At 38.2% G+C, this 23,528-nt stretch overlaps 1 protein-coding gene across 7 annotated transcripts in view; it reads left to right on the top strand.

Annotated features, from left to right (window-relative positions):
* Positions 1-23,528, top strand: part of ABCG2 (ATP binding cassette subfamily G member 2 (JR blood group)) — a 93,476-nt gene that overhangs the window by 40,376 nt on the left and 29,572 nt on the right. For all 7 annotated transcript variants that reach the window (XM_020988316.2, XM_020988318.2, XM_020988314.2 and 4 more), the window contains 6 exons: positions 6,444-6,658; positions 8,901-8,960; positions 14,709-14,823; positions 18,695-18,847; positions 22,183-22,340; positions 23,442-23,528. The exon at positions 23,442-23,528 is cut by the window's right edge and continues 65 nt beyond it. In XM_020988316.2, the coding sequence (XP_020843975.1) occupies positions 6,462-6,658; positions 8,901-8,960; positions 14,709-14,823; positions 18,695-18,847; positions 22,183-22,340; positions 23,442-23,528 (770 nt within the window). In that variant the 5' untranslated portion in view covers positions 6,444-6,461. The remainder of the gene's footprint in view (positions 1-6,443; positions 6,659-8,900; positions 8,961-14,708; positions 14,824-18,694; positions 18,848-22,182; positions 22,341-23,441) is intronic.

Raw genomic sequence — 23,528 nt, 5'->3', positions numbered from 1 at the left:
CATTAGCAATATGCATGTTTCAAGTTTTAAAAATCTAGTCTCATTACAAATTGGTACACTTTTATGTGTTATGTCAAGCAGTTTTTAATAATTTAGATGTTATTAAAACGTGAACTAAAAGAAACAAAGATAGTGAGACAACTGTGTAAATCCAGCTAAATCATTTTATGAAGTCCAGTTAATCTTGTTCTATGATGTTTTATAACTGTCATTTAGAATATCAGGTATTTCTGTCTTTGCCTATGATTAAAAGAACAGTTTAGAGCTAAAATAATTTAACTATCACTCATGAAAATTACCAAAATTGTTAACTAAGTTATTTGAAGTTACTGTTTTAAAGCTAAGACCTAGAATTCTTATTTCTGAGTGAAAAGGAGGGACACAAGGCAATTCCCTTAACTTTGTAAGCTTGCCAAAAGCTCCTACCAACTGTGTCAAGGTCGTCTGCTCTGAGAGAAGAATTTGTTTATGTTATTGAGTTCCTAAACAATTCATTTAGCTTACTGAGAAATTGCAACTTTATGTAAATAATTTCTAATAATTGGCTTTTTCACCAAGACAAGTCTAAATGCGGGAAAGAAAGGATGTTAAGTAAAATTTCTTATATATGTGAGTCCTAGTAAATCTGTATTGATTATTGCACTTCTATGAAAATAATTAACTGTATCTGGCTTTAAGCCATAATCAGTGAAACTTACTGCTTGAGGTAAAAGACTCTTAGAACTATAATTAACTTTGTTTTGAGTTTGAATTTGGATATGGTCATCTCGTTAAATCAGTATTTCCCATTTTCCTTATTGTGATCCTTTAAGGAGGAATGTTTCTTACCATGTGCAAAAATTTTGTTCATAACACTATTAAACTTGTTAGAAATATTCCCAGACAGGAATAATTTATTGTATGGATGATAAACTTTGCAGTTGTCCTACTACCACCAAACTTTCCTTATTAATGTCCAAGTTTTAACAAGCTTTTCAGTCAACAAGACTTTCAGTCTCATAGATTTATAATTACCCCTGAAAGGGTATAGAGGGTGTCACCCTTTGCTTACTTTGGGTGTGTTGTTCTGCAGTCTGCAGGTATACCACCAAAATGTTACAAATTAATCAAGATTCCTTGATAATTTTTAATGTTTCATATGACTTTTTACGGATATTAAATACTTTTAGCTTGCCTAATAAATCACTACTAATCAGTTATTTTAAGATGAAGTTAAGCTACTAGGATAACAGATAGCTAAAACTCAATTCATTTCCCCTTAATTTGTGGGCTTGATATTTTACATTTACTGAGAGCTGTTATTTTCTCCCACCCACTGTTTGTGCTTTTTCTATCCATAAAACTGACAAAATACAAAATGAAATCTAATGAACTTGTTTGGGTTCCTTAAAATTCACCTGTTTTTATTATTGCAAAGAAGTCAGGAAAATTAACAATGCTTTATGACTTCCTGGCCTTTGATAGTTATTGATTTAAAAGATTGCTTTTTTATTATTCCATTACAAAAAGCTAAAAATGATACATTACATGGGTGACATTTTATGTGCTCATCCCAATCCTGAAGTGTTGGAAGAAATCTTGTTAAAAATACAAAATTTGTTGCAAAGTCATGGGCTTCAAATAGCCCCAGAAAAAATTCAAAAACATCCTCCATATCAATATTTAGGTCACCAGATACTTCAAGAAAAAATAGTTCTACATCCTCCAAAAATAGACCTACAAAAGTTGAAAACACTTAATGATTTTCAGAAACTTATAGGAGATATACAGTGGCTTCAGTCACAGATAGGCATTCCAAATTATGAATTGATACCTTTATATGATTGCCTTAGAGGTGATCCTCAATTAGATTCACCCCGAATACTGACCCCTGAGGCGAAGCAAACATTGTTGTATATTCAGGAACAAGTAGTTGGAGCACACACAAACAGGATTGATAGGCATGAAAGTGTGGAAGCTTCTATATTTAACATCCGAAATTCTCCAACAGCAGTGATACACTAGAAACAAAGGCTTTTAGAATGGGTATATTTACCATCTCAGCCAAAAAACTTTAAGTAATTATATGGTCCTGATAGGGGACTTAATACATAAAATTGACAACAGATGTTTAACATTATGTGGCACACATCCGGAAGTCATATACCTTCCATTTTCTCAACAAGTATTGAAAAGGCAATACAAAAATGCCTAACTGGCAAATACATGTAATTTGAACTTGTTTGGAAAACCCTTAAATATCACACAATCTTTGAGAATTGGCCTTGGATACAACCCACACTTACAGCAGGTGAACCCGTATACGGGATTAATGTCTTTACTGATGCCACAAGATGAATAAGGCCTCTATCTGGTGCCCTAAAAGAAAGGAGTTACATGTGATTGAAACACCCTTTATATCCACACAACAGAATGAATTATATGCTGTCTATTGTGCATTTCAAAAATATGAGGAGCCAATGAATATTATCACAGATAGTAAATATGTTGAAGGAATTCTAAAACATCTAGAGACTGCTGTAATAAAAAATACTGGCAACAATATATGTCAGCTGCTTAATGATACAACTTATGATACAGAATAGGACAGAAAAATTTTATGTTTTGCATGTTCATTCCCACACTCTTGCCCCAGGACCAATTTTTGAAGGTATTTATATTGTTGATAAGTCTTTAACAATGAATGTGGAAATAGCAAGGAATAGTCATAATAAGTTACATTTATCTGCTAGGTCTTTAAGAACTTTATATGGCATAACAAAATCACAAGCACGTGAAATTGTTAAGCACTGTGCTACTTGTGTGCCTTTTCAGCCCCCTTTCCATGTTGATGTCCATAACCCCAAGGGACTTACACCTAACACCTTATGGCAAATGGATGTTACTCATTATTCTCCTTTTGGAAGACAAAAATATGTTCATGTTTCTATTGATACTTATTCAGGCTTTATTTTTGCTACTGCTCAAGGGTGAGGCTGTTCGCAATGTTGTTAATCGTTTGCTTCATTGTTTTTCCTTCACCGGCCCACCTCAATGCTTAAAGACTGATAATGGTCCTGCACATATTTCACAGGGTTTTAAAAAGTTTTGTACTGAGTTCTCTATTAGTCACACTACTGGCCTTCCCTATAATCCTCGTGGTCAGGCCATAGTTGAACGTGCCAATCGTACCTTGAAAATGGTGCTCCAAAAACAAAAAGGGGGAGCTAAGGGATCCCCTTGGCATCAATTGAACACTGCACTCTACACTATAAATTATTTAAAATTCGATAGTTGTAACCTCTCTCCTGCAATGAAATATCTGGCAGGAAATGACAACAGTACTAGTGACACCACTAAATCAAACAGATTCCTTTCTCCTAAACATAATATGAAAGTCATGTGGAGAGACGTTGATGGTGTCTGGCAGGGCCCAGGGCAAGTGCTAACCTGGGGGCAAGGGTTTGTTCTTATTTCCACAGGTGATGGAGAGCTTTGGGTCAGAACAAAGGATGTCCGCATTATCCATTCAGAAGGGACAAGGCAGGCAGAAAAGAAAACACAGGCCGGCCAGGAAATTGAAGGAGCCGAAAGAATAAGAAGAAGGCACTACAAGAACTTTTAACCAAGCTGTGCCTCTTGTCATTATTGTCAGCAGGGATACAGAATACAGCAGCAGCAGAGACAGGAAATACAACACGATGGGCCTTTGTGACAAAACCACCATGGCCCAGACTAGTTACATGGGGAGAGACAATACCTGAGGTCATTCTGCAAGGAAATGCCTCCACAGGTTTTGGCAAGGAATTTCATTTCATATCACCTAAGAACCGGTCTCAACACATTGTAAAAATGAACTTTACTGGTGTGGCTTTGGTGCCGCCTATTTGTGTTACAAAAGGCAATGACACCAAAAACTCCACGTGTTTACAATTATTTAATGTCACCATCCGTTTTGATGGGTATGTGTTTAATAACACGGCACCCCCTCCTTATACTGTTGTCTTTTTTCAATTTTATAAGGTTACTTACACAGGCATCTTGGGGTCACAGTGTGTCAATGACACACCTATCAGACATCTAAGTAATTCAAAGCCATGCTATCATGTGACACCGATTAGCAAGAGCTTAGGGTATCCTCCTTGGTTATCTTGTCATACTTCAGAATGTCATTGTGTTGTGTTACAAAAGAATTTTACATTACAATCCTGGCACAATTATACTAGGGAGAAAAACAATCATACTTGGGCTTTTGGCGGGTTTCCATTTCCTCAGTGGGTTTCCCTTCATGACAGAGGGGTTGAAAATCAGTTGTGGAAGGCGTGGGCAGCCTTAGGTCCCATAAACATCACGAATTTGCAAGGGACCTTCCATGATAATATGACAATGCGAGCTTGTTTGACTGGTAATCATGCATTTATGTGGGGAAGAGCACAGAATGTTAATATAATGGCCATGGATTCAGGGGATAATGTCACTTGTATTAGCTGCAGGGTGTCTGAATCAGAGACCAAATTATTTTCATTATTACACAACAAAAGTTTGCCTTGGTGCCTGTGAAAAGCAAAGATTGGTATGAGTCACGTTCTGATCATATTTTTGGAATAATAGACCAAAGTAATCAATTAGCAGTTGCTAGGAAAAAGAGATGTATTTCATGTGTAGTATTAGGAATTGTTTCACTTATAGCTATCATAACTGCTTCTGTATCTTTATCTCAATCTATATCTATCGCAAGAAATGAAATGGTTCAAGCTGATTTTATGAATCAGTTAGCTCGCAATGTATCTAAAGGTTTTCAAACACAAAAAAGGGTAGATGGGGAATTTTACCACATACTTGAGGGAAGGAAGGAAACCAGTATTGAAATAGGTGATGAATTGGATATTTTAGAATATAGAACACATTTGAAATGTGATTATAGGTATGAATTCATTTGCCTTACCAATGCTAAATACAAAAAATCCCAATGGGATTGGCAAAGAATATGTAGACATCTAAATGGGCTGTTTGGAATTCTACTATTGCAGTGGATATTGATGACTTATACAAATTGCTAAAGATATTGCAAGGGGCTGATAAGATTTGATGCCTGATAAAACTGCCCAACATATACTTGATTGAATAGATAAAATCCATAATCCTTTTAATAACCTTGGATATTGCTTTATATCTCTATTGTTTTCTTTCTTGCCATTATGTTTGATTTTGCTGGCCATGCTGTGTTTTGGACCATGTTTGCTCAGGTGCATAGCTAAGCAGATAAAGGACTTTGGGACTGAGCTTCATATGCTCCATCTCTGACAAAAACCAAAAGGGGGAGTTGTTGGGGATCTGTAAGGATGTTGAGGGCCACAGGCTGTTCATGAGGTCTCACTGATGGATGGAGGCCCTCTCAGGTGCTGATCTATGAGCAAAGGTTGTCTGGTTGGTGCTCCATTGTATGGATCTTTAACAATCTTTAACTCCCCTAGTTATTGTATGGTCATTAGCAGTTTATCTGTATTTGGAGTCAGATAAGTGCACAGGGTGTGCAAGCACTGTCCTTAGCACAGCATGAGCTCTGCTGTCTTCTTGACTTGAGAAGAACTTCCTGTTACTTTACTACTTAAGTGAATGCTTTGTTAAAATTAAACGGAGTCTCTTCCATCTTGTCTTCTGCCTCATCAGTGCACATTCGAGATAGAAGGTTAAGCTGGCCTCATCCCTTCAGAATTAGTATAGGATCACTGCTCTTGTGGTGAGCTGAGTTAGCTGTGCACAACAATAACTGTCAAAGCTCTGAATTGAACCTAGGGCTCTGACTCCAAATTGATTATGTTTTTCCCACTAAGCCACCCTGTCTCTCAAAGTGTTGTAGAATAGATTGTTAGTATTAGCTAATCTATTTCCCTCCCTGTAGATACAAGAAGACAGAATAAAAATATATTTGTCAGTGAAAGCAAAAGGCTGTAGCCCTGTAGATCGCCGAAACCTTCCTATTTCTTCAGGAGAACAGAGGATTAATTAATCGCAGCCTCTTCTTATGACCTGGTGCAAGGCCAGTTACTGTTATCTGCTATTTCCCATTAGATAAAATCCTAGAACTTATTATAACTCTTTGCTTTTAATTGCCTAAATGGCTGTGCTTTATATGGTCACTTACGTTTTGAAGAGTATAGTAAGTAGATTGACTGAAAATAGGTCTCCTTCTCTGAAGTGAAATTTTACTTTATCTCATTTTTGATACTTAAAAAAAATTTTTTTTACGCAATTGGGGTTAAGTGACTTGCTGAAGGTCACACAGCTAGTTAGTGTTATGTGTCTGAGGCAAGATTTGAACTCAGGTCGTCCTGAATCTAGTGCCAGTGCTCTATCCACTGCACCACCTAGCTGCCCCTCATTTTTGATACTTTTAATTGGTGTCTTTTGATGAGATCGTGATCTTATTGATGGTATAACTTTCTCTTTTCTTTCCATTATAGAGAGACAAAGACTGCAAAATGTCAGTAGCTGAAGTTCAAGTCATAGTCCCAATGTCCCAAACAAATAGCAGTGGCTCAGGGACATTCACAGGAACAAAGAAGCAGCCTGCTATATCCGTGTTGAGTTTTCATAACATCTGCTACCAAGTGAAAGTGAAGACTGGCTTCATAGGCAATCGGAAGATTGTTGAGAAAGAAATACTGAAGAATGTCAAGTAAGTACATGAATCTTGTTTGGGGGTCACGAGCCGCTGAGTTCTTCCTTGCCATTCCTTGACCACAACACTGCAGCTCCTGAATTTGGGCATTTTCTCTAATTGATCCCCATGTCCATAATTCTGAACTTCCTGATCTCCATCTTCTGGCTTTTCTGGTTTCCTTCAAGTCTCAGGTAAACGCTCACTTTAAGCAAGAACCATATTGTGGTCCTCCTTAATCCTAGTGCTTTCTTTCTGACGTTATTTCCAATTTTTCACACACACACACACACACACACACACACACACACACACGTACATGTATGCACATACATATATGTACATGTATTTATAGACATATGCACATACACATGTACACACATATGCACTCATACATATGTACACGGTGTATACACATACCTGTGTGTGTATGTTTTTATACATGTATACATACATAAACATACACATACCTGTATGTGTATGTTTTTATATGTGTATACATACATAACACACCTATCTATATCTATATACATATATCTCTTCTTAATACATAGTTGTTTGCCTGTTGTCTGTCCCATTAGACTGTAAGCTCCTTGGGGGCAGAGACCGTTTTTTAACTTCTTCCTTCTATCTTGAGCATTTAGCATAGTGCCTGGCATATAGTAGAAACTTAATGACTGCTGATTGGTTTACATTTGTAACAAATTTTGTAAATGACTAATAACATTTATTAAGCACTTACTATGTGCCAGGCATGAGCCCTGTGCTAAGCACTAGGGATACAAAAAAAAAAGATTAAAAAATAAGTCCCTGCCCTCAAGGGGTTTATATTCTAATAAGTAAGATAATATCTAAATAATTGGTGGTCATCGCTGAGGGGGAAGGCATTCCAGCTGGGGAGACCAGGAAAAGTCTCCTTTAGACGGTGGGATTTGAGCTGAGCCTTGAAGGAACCAGAGAACCACAGAAGGGAGGGGGCACTTTGTAGGGCCAGTCCAAGGTGAGATGAGAAATGAGAAAGTAAAGAAACTGGATAAAGGAGCCGTGTCAGTGGTGTTTTCCTTACTGAGCAAATTTTTAATTTGTCTTCTATATATACACACAAACAGCCAATGGAGAGTGGGATTGGTTTGTGTGGTCCTGACTAATCTTCAATAGTCGAGGTGAGATGGGATGAGAGCCACAAGGAGAGGTAGAGTTAGAGGACAGATGAGAGAGGTTTGGTGGTGGTAGAATTGATAAGATTTGACAAGTCATTCCATCCCAATGGAAGTGTTACGACATTCAACCAAGATGACGAATGTAGTACACTGCAAATCTTAATAATGATTTTATTTCCTGAGCCACCTTCCGCCTTCTTGCTGATCTCAAGAAACACTTATAGAGTGAAATGGAGCGGAGGGTTGCTCTAGTAAATATTCAGTAACTGAGTTTTCTGGGAAAAATACATATGCACACATACTTCTAAGTTTGATTTGCATTATTAAAATTTTCTTAAGTCTAGATAGGGTAAAATTGCATTATTAGCACTTTCGTAGGTCTAAATCAGCAAACTATGACTAGTGAGCCCAATCTGGCCTTCTGCCCGTTTTAGCTTTTGCAAGCTAAATATGTTTTTTATGTTCTTTAAAATAAAGTTTTATTATGTTTAGAAATGTCGAAACCATTCTTAGCTCACAGATTGGACAAAAACAAGAGGCAGGCTAGCTAGATTTGGCACTTGAGCCATAGTTTGCTGAACCCTGGTCTAGACAGATCAACAGTACAAGAAATCAAGCCCTGATTTGTAATGATTGCCAATTTCTGACGTGTAACTGCTCACACTGAAAATTTAGTAATTGTCTTGTGAGTAGGGTAGAGCTGACTCCAGTACGGGCCTGCACAACTTGCCATGCCAAAAGGATTTCCTTTACATACATAGGATGCTTTCCTCTACATTGCTGGAGGGCTGGTAAGTGCCTGCTCTAGCACATCCCTCCAGTATTCTGGGAGAGGCATACTAGCATCTCTTCCCACTCCCATTCTTCTCTCTGATAGCTCTGCTGGATAATTCACTAAATTTCCCTCATCCTTGATTTCTTCTTTTTCATTCTTGCCAACTTCTGGTGGTCAGGGAAACCTGGATTCTCTTCAGAAGGCATTGTGTCCCTAGCCACGGTCCTCATTAATGTTTTAAATGCATTTTTAAAAACGTTAATGGAGTTATAATATTAAAAAGTTACAATGAAGTAGTGAACCAGTGTTATGTTCTTTTTTATAGTGGGATCATGAAGCCAGGCCTCAATGCCATACTGGGACCCACAGGAGGTGGCAAGTCTTCGTGAGTATTGAACTAGCAGAAAACACGTCTTTCTATGAGAGTAATCTTTTTAATAGAAAAACATCTATCTATTAGAATAATCTACATAAGCTATGAGAGTAATTTTTTCATATAAAAACATATTAAAATTGTCTTCCTCAATCCGTAACTATTAATTTAACATCCACTCTGTGCTTAGTACTGTGGTGATATTCCTGGAAATATCGCATATTCCACAGTCTAGTTGGAGAAGGGAAAACGAATGTATTTGAAGCAATAGCAACTGTTGTTGACTTCTAAGAAAGGAAAGAAGATGAGGGATAGCTAAGCATCAGTTAAGCTCATTTAAAAACAATTCTAGGCCACAGGGCAAGTTTGTTGATGCCGGGATTGTGAATGGTAGAGTGGAGACAGTCCCATAGTTGGAGGTCTAGTTTGGTTACGGATTAGTCACCAGTGTTAGATCTTGGAGATGCTATTAAGTAGAAACCCTTGATTTGGAGGTATACTGATTTCCCATCCAATAAACTTCCTAATTTTTTTTAAGAATGGTGATCAGTCTTACATGAATTGATGCAAAGTGAAATGAGCAGAACCATATATTCATACATAGTAGCAGTAGTATTGTATAATGATCTACTGTGAATCACTTAGTTATTCTAAGCGATACAATGATCCAAGACAATCCTGAAGGACTTAGGATGAAGGGTGCTGTACATCTCCAGAGAAGAAACTGGTGGAGCCTGAATGCAGATTGAAGATACTTTTTCTTTATTTTATTTTTCCTATTTCTTTGTTTTTGGTCTGAGTTTTATTTCGCAGCATAACTTAAATGGAAATATGTTTTGTGTAACTATACGTGCATAACCTATTTCAAATTGCTTGTCTTCTCAATGAGGGGGGGAGAGAATTTGGAACTCAGAATTTGAAAAAACAATGTTAACATTGTTTTTCTTGTATCTGAGGGAAAAATAAAATGTTAAATTTAAAAGAAACACCAAGGTACCACCTCACACCTATCAGATTGACTAATATGATACAAAAGGAAAATAAATGCTGGAGGGATATGGGGGGAAAAAAGAATGGTAATCAGCTCCAGGGTTTGGCCTATAGAGGCTTGGCAGCAAGGAATTTGAACAGTGGTTGGTTGTATTTTGCTAGGGGGAGGGGAATAATGGAAGAGCCAGTTTCTTCAGGGGACCATGAGGGTTTGTATTTGCCCCAGTACCAAGCATAGTATTCTGCAAATAATATTCAAATAAGTGTTTGTTCAATGTAAAATAAAGGAAGATCCAGAAAGATGGATACATTTCATGTATTCCATAATTAGGAATACTCAGTGGCATCAGATTGGAGAATGGGAGTTGAACCGTTACTCAAGACTTGCCCAGGATGACAGTAAGTCTTGTTTGAGGTTATTTAATATGGTGGAAAGAGTTCTGGGGATGGAGTCTGAGGAGCGGGTTTTGAATGGCTCTGGTACATTGGCCATGTAATCTTGGACAGGTACTTGAGTTTTTCTGCATCTCAGTTTCCCCAGCTATAAAACTGAGATATTAAGACTTGTGTTACCTTTCTCATGGGTGGTTGAGAGGAGTGTCCTTTGTAAATTTTAAGTGAATGTGAGTCATTCACAAGTTCTCTGATGATTAATTACATCTGAATTCTGATTGAAGATTTTTATATTTATGATGGAGCGCATCACAACTTGTTTTATGTGTCATAAACCCTTTGGTCATTATAATGAAGCCTGTGGACCCCTTTTCAGAATGTTTGTCACCTACATTCATAATAGAGGGAAATACTAAATTTTAGTTAGTGGTTAGTGAAAAATAATTATGTAAAATTATTATCGCCTCCGAATTTACAGACCTCCCTAGAATCTACCTTTGAACCCTTGGAGTTCTATGGACTCCAGGTTAAGAAAATCTGATATTGTCACTTGCAGATATTTTGTGATATTTTTTGAACCTTTTAACTTATCCCTCTCACTAGTGGGAGTTTTTTTCTATGTAGTTATTTACCTGACAAAATTGGAAAAAAGGGTTTCCTATGCATCTTTCCCATAGGTCGGGTCATGCCAGATCTTTATATCTTGGAAATTAGAAGATGCTAAAAATCAGGGCTTGGTTTATTGTTTTGTTGATTGTCTAGACTTAAGAAAATAATGGAGAAATTTTTTCCCTTTTTAAAAAATTATTTATTTAAAAAATTCCTTTCTTTTTAAATTGAGTTCCAAATTCTTTCCATCCATCCTACTTCTCCCCAACACACTGAGAAGGCAAGAAAATGATATAACTTAAACATGTGAGATCATGCAAAACATATTTCCATATTAGCCGCATCATAAAAAGAAAACTACAGTGAGAAATTATACTTTAATTTGCACTTAGAGTTCATCAATTTTCTCTCTAGAGGTAGATTTTTTCATCATGAGTCCTTTGGAATTGTCTTTGATCATTGTATTGATCAGAGTAGCCAGGTCTTTCACTGTTGATCATGGTTATTCTGCACAATTATCTCCTGGTTCTTCTCACTTTACTTTGCATCAGTTCATATAGGTCTTGGCATGGTTTTTTCTGAAACCACCCCCCCCCTTATAATTTCTTATAGCACAATAATATTCCCACACAATCATAAGCCATAACTTGTTCAGGCATTACCCAACTAATGAGAATCCCCTCATTTCTAATTCTTTGCCACCACAAAAAGAGCTGCTATAAATATTTTTGTACATATAGCTCCTTTCTCTTTTTCTTTGGTCTCTGTACCTAGTATCATATTACTGGGTCAAAGAGTACACACAGTTTCATAGCCCTTTGGGCATAGTTCCAAATTATTCTCCAGAATAATTGGACCAGTTTGCAACTCTACCAACAATTTATTAGTGTACCTATTTTACCTCATGCCCTCCAGCATTTGTCATTTCTGATTGGTGTGACGTGGCACTTCAGAGTTGTTTTAATTTGAATGTCTCTAGTCAATAGTGATTTAGAGCACTTTTTCACATCACTGTAGATAGCGTGGATTTCTTCTTCTGGAAACTGCCTGTTTGTATCCTTTGACCATTTATCAAATAGGGAATGACTTGTATTATTATAAATTAGACTCAGTTCTCTATATATTTGAAAAATGAGGCCTTTATCAGAAATACTGGCTATAAACTTTGTTTCCCAGCTTGCTTGCTTTCTGATATTGGTTGCATTGGTTTTGTCTGTACAAACGCATTTTTATTTAATATAACTTATTTTTATAAATCTGACTTGGTTCCCTATACATTTGAGAAAAGAGGCCTTTGTCAGAGAAACTTGCTGTAAATTTTTTTTGGGGTTACTAATGATCAATTTATTAATTATGACTACCAAATATGCAATAAAACGTCATCAGTGGCCCTCTCTAAACCAAAGACCGAAATTTTTTATATTACTTCCAAGTGTAGTTTCCCTGATTATCTCTTTTAGTTTAAGTCTTTTTTTTTGCTTTTGTTTTGACTTTGATCATGATTTGCCTTTTTTACTTCTGCTGAAGCATATTCAATTTTGTTCTAGTACCTTATTTTAACTCTGTGTGTGTGTCTTTCTATTTCAAGTGTGTTCCTTGTAAAGAATCTATTGTTGGATTCTGATTTCTAATTCATTCTGCTATCTGCTTCCATTTTATGGGTGAGTTCATCCCATTCACATTCAATTATGACTACTAACTGCCATATTTCCCTCCTTCCTATTTTCTTCTATTTATCCCTCTCTCTTTTTTTTATTCTGTCCTTCCTCAAAAGTATTTTGCTTTTGACCACTGTCTCCCTTAATCTGCCCTCCTTTCCACCATTCCCCACATTCTTATCCTCTTCCCCTCCTATTTCTTGGGTGAGATACATTTCTGTACCCAGCTCTGTGTGTGTGTGTGTGTGTGTGTGTGTGTGTGTGTGTGTGTGTGTGTGAATATGGGTACATACCTATTCTCTCCTCTTTGAACCAATTCCAGTGAAAGTGAAGTTCAACCATTGCCTGCTACTCCCATTCCCCAATTTCCTCTCCACTGTAAAAGTGTTCCTCTTTTATGTAAGATAATTTCCCCCATTTTACGTCTCCCTTCCTTATTCTCCCAGTACATTCTTCTTTCTCATCCCTTCTTTTTTTGTTTTTGTTTTTGTTTTTAGATCATCCCAACATAATTCACTCACATTCCTGCCCTGAGTCTATGTACTCTTCTAACTGCCTTAATAATGATAAAGTTCTTAGGAATTATATGTATCATTTTCCCATATGGGAATATTTAATTTTATTGACTCTTATGATTTCTCTTTCATGTTTAATTTTTAATGCTTCTTTTGAGCTTTGTGTTTGAATGTCAGATTTTCTTGAATAGAAAATGGTCCTTTTGTCAAGAATACTTGGAAATCCTCTTTTTCATTAAATATCCATTTTTCTACTTTGAAATTATACTCAGTTTTGCTGGGTAGGTTATTTTTGCTTGTGTTCCTAGTTTCTTTGCCTTCTGGAACGTCATAGTACAAAGCTCTCTGTTTCTTTAATGTAGAAGCTGCTAAATCTTGTGTGATCCTGACTATGACACCATGATATTCAAATACTTTCTTTTTGACTGTTTACACTATTTTCTCCTTGGCATTTGGTTCTAATATTCCTGGGGACTTTTCATTTTGGGATCTCTTTCAGATTGTGATTGGTGGATTCCTTCAATTTCTAATTTACCCTCCGGTTGTAGGGTATCAGGCAAATTTTCTTTTATAATCTCTTGAAATATGTTTAGGCCCTTTTTTGTTTATGGCTTTCAGGTAATACAGTAATTCTTACATTATCTCTCCTCAATCCATTGTTTCTTTCTTTTTTTTTTTGAGGTAGTTGGGGTTAAGTGACTTGCCTAGGGTCACACAACTAGTAAGTGTCATGTGTCTGAGGCCAGATTTGAACTCAGTTCTTCCTGAGTCCAAGGCCAGAGCTCTATCCACTGTGCCACCTAAGTCCCTCCATCCTCAATCCGTTTTTCTGAGGAGATGCTTCACATTTTATTTAATATTTTCATTCTTTGGATTTTGTTTTATTGTTTCTGATGTCTTATGGAATCATTAGCTTCCAGTTGGCCAGTTCTAATTTTTAGGGAAATATTTTCTTCAGTGAGCTTTTGTATCTTTTTTTTTTCTATTTGACCAATTCTGCTTCTTAAAGAGTTCTTCTCTTCAGTGATGTTTTGTGTTTCGTTTATCATTTGGCCAATTCTATTTTTAAGTTATTTTCTTCCTTTTTGGGGGGGGCACTTTTACCAAGTTGTTATTTTTCTTTTAATAATATTCTTTCATTGCTCTCATTTCTTCCCTTGGTTCTAGATTTCTCCAGAAATGAAGCTTTGAGAAACAGTCCACTTTGCATCTGTCTTTTCCTCATTCATTATTGCAGTTCCTAGCTTCTGAAGTATACTGTTGATAGCCTATAATCACTTAACAGGGACTCCTCACTCTCCTAGTTAACAGGATGAGTAGGGAAGCAGGAAGAAATTGTTGCCCATAGTGCCATGATGCTGTCTTAGGAGGTGCTACAGTGTGTTAATTTAAATAGAAAAGAAGTTGAGGGTTTAAATAAAAAAGACATTTCCATATTCTTTGTTAGTTCCCAATAGTGTTTAGCTTTGGGATTATTGATTAGCTGATTTTTCTTAATAGATACAGAATATCAGGTTTATACTTATGTCTTATAAAGTAAAAAGTAACTCTAAGCCTTTATTAAGGATTTAGCACAACATTTTTTTCCCTTACAGATTATTAGATGTCTTAGCTGCCAGGAAAGACCCACATGGATTATCTGGACATGTCTTAATAAATGGGGCACCTCAGCCCGCTGACTTCAAATGTCACTCAGGTTATGTTGTACAGGTAAGAAATGGTGAGGGTGATGCTTGGGATTTTTTGTACTTTTTGTCCTTGATCGAGCTGAAGCCGTATGTACGTCACCTTCCTTTGCATTCCCTGAACCCTTCACAGCATTGGCTGATTGTGATGAGAAATATGGCACAGGACTGATGTTGAACATATACTGAGCCAATGGCATTGCAAAGATCCTGGTATCTTGTGTGCTTGGAGAGGGCGTGGGCAGTCAACAGGTCATGCTTTAACTTTTCGCTTTCCCTCATATCCAAGTCTCACTGAGTCTGCACCATCTTTGGTATCTGTCCCTTTCTCTATGCACTTAGCCAGAGCCTTAGGCTAGCTCCTTTTTACCTGTTGCTTCCTAATTATTCTCTCTACTTCTAGTCTCTCCCCTCTCCAGTCCAACCTCCACACAGAGCTGTTCAGTGACATTCTTAAAGCTTAACTCTAATCATGTCACTCACCTGCTCAAAAAACTTCAATGACTCCCTATAAGGTAAAATGAGGCATGGCTTTTTCCCGGTAACAGTAATTTTTTCATTACCCTTTCCAATACTGGCTACATTTCTCTCATACTGCCCCAACTCATTGGTCCTGTGAATGAATCAGAATACTTACTTTCACTACCCCTTCTAGACCCTTCCTCTACCACTGTCACTAAGCAGTCTGTCTTCCTGTGAGCTTCATGATGTCTAAATTGGAGTACCTAGTTTAAATCCTGGTAGATGTTGCCTATCAACTCCCTTTCCTTCCTCACATGATCTTAGTGCCTGCCTCACAATCTTTTTCTCCCTTCTATCTTCTGCTTTCATACTAAGAGACTTCAACATACATAAAGATGATGCCTCAAATACCCCAACATCCTAGTTCTTCAATCCATTCAATTGCTGTAACCTGCTCCTCCACTCTATATCAGTTATATGTAGAGATAGTCATATCCTTGACCTTGCCATCACCATTGAGTGTTCCACTTCTTTCTTTTTGGAGTCTTGGAATTCCTTGGTCTGATATTTTATCATCTCATCTTTGTCTGTGCCTTACAACCCTTTCTTCATCCTTACTATGATCCTTCATACCTTTTCCTTCCATTCTTTTGCAGACCATGATCCTTGAACTAGTTATATGCTTCTCTCTTTTTCCCAATTCCTTGGTTAGCCAACTCAGTTCTAAATTGTCTCTTCTCAAGTCCCTCACCTCCTTTTCATACCATGTCAACCCCTAGCCCCAGGTCACTGCCACCATCTGCCTCCTATGTTCTTATTCATCTGCTGTTGGATGGAGCTAGAAGAAATCGTAAAACCATGCTGCCTGGGTCCTGTACAAATTTATGTTACCTAATCTAAATGGGCCTGTCACCGAGGCAAGGCAAACATTCTAGTGTTCCCAAATCAATTCCCTATACTATTTTCATAGTCTGCTGTTACATTGTCATTGCTTCCCAAGCCTCCTACATAATCCCCTTACCCTACTATCTCATCTGAGAGTCTTGCTAAAAAAAATTGAGGCTGAAGACCTCTCTCTTCAACCCATCTCTTTAACTGACATAATTTAGACTCTGTCTCCTTAGGTGCCCCACTATCTCCTCATGTGCTTCAGTCTCTGGTGAAAAGGTTGCCCTTCTTGCCAAAGCAAACCCCACTACATGGAGCCTTGATCCCATCCATTCCTTTCTTCTCCAAGTGACACTGCCCTGTACTCTCTCTTTTCAGACCCTCTCTATCTAATGCCTGCTCCCCTGCTACCTACAAACATGTCCCTGCCTTCCCCATCCTTAAGAAACCCTCCCTTGGTCTCAACCCCCTTGGTAGTCGTTGTTCTATGTCTCTTCTTCCCTTCTTGACTACTGCTTAAGAAAACTATCTATGCTGAGTGACTCCTCTTCCTCCTCCCTCTTCTGAGCCCTTTGCAAGTTGGCTTCTGTCATCATTCATTTGAAACTGCCCTCTCCAAAGTACCAGTGATCTACAAGTGGCCTTTTTCCTGATTCTTCTCAACTCCTCTGCAGCATCTAACACTGTTGATCCCCCTCTCCTCCCACATACTCTCTGCAGTCTGAGTTTTCATGATATCATTCTCTGTTGAATCTCCTTCCACCTGTCTGACCACTGTTGGTTAACCTCTTTTCCTGGATCTTCATCCACATCATGGCCACTAACCGTGTATGTCTCCCAAATTGTCCTGGGCCCTCTTCTATTTTCCCTCAATATTATCTCATTTGGTGTTCTCATCACCTCCTATGGGTTTTAATTCATTATCTCTATGTAGGTGATTCCTAGATTTCTTCATCTAGCACTAGTCTCCTAAGCTATAGGCACATATTACCCAGTGAGCATTTTGAACTGGGTATCCTGTAGGCATTTCAAATTCAGCATGTCCAGAGCAGGACTCTTTCTCTTTCACCTAAAACCCATCCTTCTTCCCTGGCTTCCCTGTTCTTCTAATTCCCCTCAGTCACCTAGGCTCGCCACTTGAGTATCGACTTTGGCCCACAAACTTCTCTTTGCGGCATTCGGAATCTTCTTTCTCTCTTTCCAGACTGATCACTCATTCCTTTCCATCACATGCCCCACATGTCAACCCGTCCTCCAACAGCTCATAGTTTGATGGGGGAAAAGAACAGGCAAGCAACTATCCACAAACAAGAGACGTTAGGGTAAAATGGAATAATCTCTGAGGGAAGGCTTCTTAAATACCCCGAGGAGGCTACTGTCCCAGCGGGGGGGAAGGGGGAGGGATTGGGGCTATGAAGACCCTTCAAAGCCAAGCAGAGGATTTTATATGTGATCTTAGAGGCAATAGGGGACCACTGGAATTTATGGAGAAAAGGGTTGCTGGGATTAGACCCGTGTTTTAGGAAGATCAGTTTGATGGTTTAGTGGAGGGCGGCGACAGGAATGGGGAGAGACTTGAGGCAGAGACCAACCAGCAGGTTAGGGAGGGTAGGAAGGCCTGTACCAGGGTGTTTACAGTGTCAGGAGAAAAGGGGATGTGTATGACAGAAGTTGCGAAGGTTACGATGGTAAGACTTGATAACTGCTGGGATATGTGGAGCGAGAGAGTGAGAAGTTGAAGAGGACACCTAGCTTGTGAGCCTGGGTGATTGGGAGGAGTGATACGCTCAGCAACAGAGAAGAGAGGAGAGTTTGGAGGAAAGATTTCAGTTGTGGACATACAAAGTTTAGAACGTCAACAATACTTATAGTTTGAGACGTCTGGTAGGCGGTTGGAAGTGTGAATCCGGATGTTGGGAAAGGATATTACTGGCCAAATAGACATGAGTAGAAGAGGGGAGGGCTTTAGGGGAAAATCATTTCGGTTGTGGACATAGCGAGCATAAGATGTGAACAGGACATCTAGTCTGAGATGTCTGATAGGCAGAGAGTGAAGTCTGAGAAAGGATATGGCTAGACAAGGAGATTTGAAAGTCTTCTACATAGAGATGGCAGTTGGCTCCAGAGGAGCTGATCAGAAAGATCAAATGGAATGGAATCAAAGGAAAAGGAAAGGGGGAAGAGGTCTCCAAAAAGGAACAGCTGGTTATATTTTTTAATTTCCCTTGGAGTCCCATGATAATCACCAATCCATTGAACAGTCAGATAAGGAATTCCAACTTTGTGGGGTTTTTTCCTATTAGATAAATTACTTATTTTGGGAATAAGTTAAAAGACCTAATAAAAAATGGTAGTACTAGAGTGTATTCTATACTATATGAGCTACCCTGACCACAGTGTTGTGTAGCAGTATTGTACTATGGGTATTTATAGTTTCTAATATAAATGTTAAGCACATTTTTGGGCTGTGGTAAGTTTTAATTAGTTATGGAGTTGAGGGAAGGAAAACCCTGATACTAATTTTAAATATCACTTTTTCTCATAAGGATGATGTTGTGATGGGCACTCTCACAGTAAGAGAAAATTTGCAGTTCTCGGCAGCACTTCGACTGCCTACGAGCATGAGGAACCGTGAAAAGAATGAACGGATTAACAGAATTCTCAAGGAGCTCGGTTTGGAGAAAGTAGCTGATTCCAGGGTAATGTGTAAAAGCTGATAGTTTGAGACCAATCAATACCGAATGTTACATGATCTATAGAGTTACATTCTTTATATCTAGAAGTTTTATGACATAATCTAGATCATTTTCATAAATGACTTATTCTGGTCCATAAAATGGCTAGTGATTACATAATATTAAAATTTTAATTAACCTGCAGTGCTGTAATAATAGTGATTACAATCCAATTTGTATAGTACTTTAAGGTTCACAAAGTATTTTCCTCATATCAGCCTTGGCATGTAGGTAGAACAAATTTATCTTCATTTTTCAAATAAGAAAACTAGAGTATAGAAAAGTTAAATAATGATAATTATAGCTAACATTCATCTAGTGCTTACTGTATGCCAACTACTGTACTAAGTGCTTTGCAAATATTATTTCATTTGATCCTCACAATAGCCCTGGGAAGAAGGTGCAGATGAGGAAACTGAGGTAGAGGTCAAGTGACTTGCCCAGGACCACACAGCTTGACATGTCAAAGACTAGAATTTGCCAGTCCTCCTTACTTAAAAACAAAAAACAAAAAACAGTGTTCTTCCTACCATATTGCACTATCTTTTTATCAATAAGTGTTCAACATTGGAGGTATGAGAGAGGCAGTATCAAAAGTATTTATTCTCATTGTATATTCATTTCTTTTGTGGAGGGAAGGGTGGACCAAGGTTGAGAGGCCTCCCTTTTGTCATGGAACTGCAGTTCACAGATCCTGTATCATTTAAAAAATATATTGTTTTTCTCATCCTCCAGTCAATTTTGTTTACTTTGTTCCTTTTCTCTTTCTCCCCATTATTGATGTCTTCTTCCCAAAGACCTAATGTGATGTGATAAATAGAAAAGATTGCTAAACTGCATCAGGAGTAATTCTGAACATCTGTTAAAAGGGATAGATGCACGGACAGGAAATCTCTCATACTGTCTTTATTTGCTCTCCTTGACATTCAAAAGATTAAATCGACTCTTTCTTATGGAGTTTGCACATTATCCAGGCACTGCACTTTGTAAACCATAAAGCCCTGTGCAATATAAGGCGTCGTCAATACAGTTGTTTGTTGTGGTGGCTGTTGGCGGTTGCCAATGCCCCTTCCTTCTGATTGTTTTATTACTTCTTAGTAAATGATTCACATGGATATGCAGCACTCTTTCCATTACACCATGCTAAATATTTGCGTGACAGGTCAATTACAGTTAGTAGGAAGGAAGGTTTTATTGAAAAGGTTAAAATTAGAGGTAAAAATGAGATTTTTGTGTATCTCAAGTATCCATGATATCGCCATAGTCACAGTTAGTATAGAGTAGATTTTTATTCATTTTTGTTGAGATACTACTTCATGGGTGGTTTCCCGACTCTTGTCTTTTACATCAAATGTCTTAAACTTGAGGCAGTTAGGTGGCGTAGTGGATAGAGCTCCGGCCTTGGAGTCAGGAGGACCTGAGTTCAAATCCGGCCTCAGACACTTGAGACGTCCTGCTGTGTGACCCTGGGCAAGTCACTTAATCCTGATTGCCTCACCAAAAGAAAGCAAAAAAAAAAAAGTCCTAAAGCTTAAACTTATGTCTAAGAATGACTTTGTGAATTTCTTTCTCCCTTTCTTATCTCTATATGTTCTGTATTCTTCTCTGCAAGTCATTCAAAAAGTATCTCATGCTTAGAGGTAGGTAATTGGTATAGAGTAAAGCATATGGAGACATAATCCATCTCCTTAAGAAATTTACAGTCTCATAGTCTAGGCTAGTGGTCTCCAAACTTTTTTGATTTCCTGTTCCTATCTGTAAAAATTTTTGAAAACATATACTAATAATTGTATACTTATGGTGCAGTGGATAGAGTGGCGGGCCTGGAGTCAAGAAGACTCATCTTCTTGAGTTCAAATCAGGCCTCAGACACTTACTGGCTGTGTGACCCTGGGCAGGTCACTTAACCCTGTTTGCTCTGTTTCCTCTTCTGTAAAAGGAGCTGGAGAAGGAAATGGGAGACCATTCTAATTTCTTTGCCAAGAAAATCCCAAATGGTGTCACAAAAAGTTGGGCACAAGTGAAAAATGAACAAACATTTATAAGTTGTGGATATCTACTACTATACTAATAGTTATATGCATTATAAACTTAGATAAAAATAGACGTTTTAAAAGGATGAGATAAAAAATGTCTGAACCTAGAGTGAGGAGAGAACCACTGAAGTCCATTGAATAGGAAAGTGACTTGTTCAGTTCTGAGCTTTAGGAAAAACCCTTTGGCCACTATGTGGAAGAAGGATTGGTAAGAGGAAAGAATTGAATCAGGAAGAATAATTAGGAGGCCAGAGGTGATGAGGGCCTGAGGTAAGCTGTGTGAAGGAAACAGATGGAAGTGATTGTAGGAGTAGAAATGACAAGATCTGACAGCCAGCTGGATGTGGAGTGAGAAAGAGTGAGCCAAAGGGGATGACAGGGAGGTTGTGAGCCTGGTGACTAGAAGACTGAGAAGATGAGTTTGTCAGAAAGAATGAGATCTTTGATTGTAGATCACAATATGTTTACATCTGTTCATCCTGAGAAACTCTATCCTACCCAAAATGAAAAGAGGCAAGGACAGAGCTCTTGGCCATCAGCTACTGCCCTAAGTATAGAGCCCGTCTACCAAAGAGACATTTGTGGCCATGGGCTTATCTCAGGGGCAGGGGATGGGGGAGAATTTTCCTGATGGTACCTGTAGCATATGTGGATGTCTGGGTAGCAGTTAGCTGCCCTTGAGGCGTCACCTCTGTTTTTCTCCCCACCTTCCCCCCCCAGGTAGGAAGAGGTTGGAAATCTGCACAGCGGACAAATCCCATGATTGGATCTCATGAGGAGGGTGGGGATGCAGTCCATCTTCCATTTGGTTGATCACCTACCTCTTGGTAGCAGGCACAGCCCCCAACTCTGCATACCTCTAACCTAGACAAATCATAGGAACACGATTAGCTGCAAAATCTTAGGATAAAATGTGTGGAGAGAAAAGGTTGAGACAGAGATTGAAAATGCTAATTGAAGCCAGGAAAGCTTTGTAGAGAAGGTGGCCATGTGAGATGATTTAAAAGAAGGTAAGAATAGACGTGGTAGACCACTCTTTTCTTATCTATGAAGGTTATGCTTTTCTTTTTAGCCCTCCTCAACGTACTTCTTATGAATCTGGTAAGCAATAGGGGTTTTCCTTTCCTCCTTCTCCAATCTTTACCTTGCTTTGAGAAGGGAATTTTATCAAATTGAGACTGTGTCTTCATTGCCAATAAGATTAAAATAATGATTTAGTATGGAACTTACGTTTTTGTGGGATTTGCTGCTTGCTTGCATTAGGTGGGAACTCCATTTTCTCGTGGTGTATCTGGAGGAGAGAGAAAAAGGACCAGCATTGGAATGGAGCTTATTCCTGATCCATCTATCTTGTTTTTGGATGAGCCCACAACAGGCTTAGACGCCAGCACGGCAAATGCTGTTCTTTTGCTGCTAAAGAGGTGAGGACTGAGGAAGGACAGTCCACTGACCTTCGTGCCTCTGCTCTAACAACCCTTTGCTAATTCCTACAGTTATCATCACTTCCTCCCTGAAGTTATTTTGTATTTACATGTGTACACAATGAACCACTCCCCACATAGTATGTCAAGATGTTTTTATTGTTAAAACCCTTTGCTCGGCACAAGGTAGGTACTTAATAAATACTTGGTATATTAATCTAATTGAATAAAATAGTCAGTTTAGGTAGAGATACTGTCAGAATTTTTCTATTAGACAGTTCTTGCTTTACATAAATTTGCATTATAAAATTAAATTCCTAAATTTGCAGGACCCCCTTGCACTGGCCCAGGCTCTGGCTCCTGGACGGCAGCAGCAGGGGTGGTGCTGGCAGTGGTAGTCATGGTGTAGCCCCATGCTGTGGGTCCTCTGTTCCATAGAGAGAGGAGAGGGAGGAGATCTACAGAAGGGTCCACTTATGTTAAGAGAGAACTAGCTATGTATAGGGTTTATTTTTGAGATGTGATTAATATTATTTTGAATGACTAGTCATAAAATAGTAAAAGGCTATGAAAAGCTAGATGAATTTTAATAATCACAGTTTCAGCCTTCCTTGATGGTACAGAAATTTTAATGTAAATTTCTAGGACACTGATTTAGGCTTTACTTTGAACCTTTTTCCTAGGAGGCAGCTGAGCAGAATTTTTTTCTCTAGTGAAGATAAGAGAATAAAAAATTAGTATATTTCAGGATTCAGAAACTGCCCCAATGTATAATCCGTCCTGTAAACTTCAAAAGAGAATTGCAGTCATTAAAGATCATGGATACAGGGAATTCTTATGACTGATTTTGCTACTTAATCTAAATATTAAAAAAAAAATTTGGAAACCAACTACTTTCCAGCAAAATTGGAACCCAGTAGCTGGAAGCCATTTTAATGTGTCATTTCTTAGTTAGATATGCTTCAAAATGAAAAGCAAACACGGTATGAATGAGATAAGAGAAAACTCTAATGAACCAGAGGAGAAGCTCACAGCAAAGTCCTCTTTGAGGGAGCACATTCTCCACGGGTTCACTGATTCCGTTTTCTATCTTCCATTTAGAATGTCTAAGCAGGGAAGAACAATCATCTTCTCTATACATCAGCCTCGATATTCCATCTTCAAGTTGTTTGACAGTCTGACCTTACT

Source organism: Phascolarctos cinereus, unplaced genomic scaffold (assembly GCF_003287225.1).
Source record: "Phascolarctos cinereus isolate Bilbo 61053 unplaced genomic scaffold, phaCin_HiC Scaffold_9;HRSCAF=440, whole genome shotgun sequence".
In the NCBI taxonomy this organism is placed as follows: domain Eukaryota; kingdom Metazoa; phylum Chordata; class Mammalia; order Diprotodontia; family Phascolarctidae; genus Phascolarctos; species Phascolarctos cinereus.
This window is presented reverse-complemented; position numbering and strand designations above follow the sequence as displayed.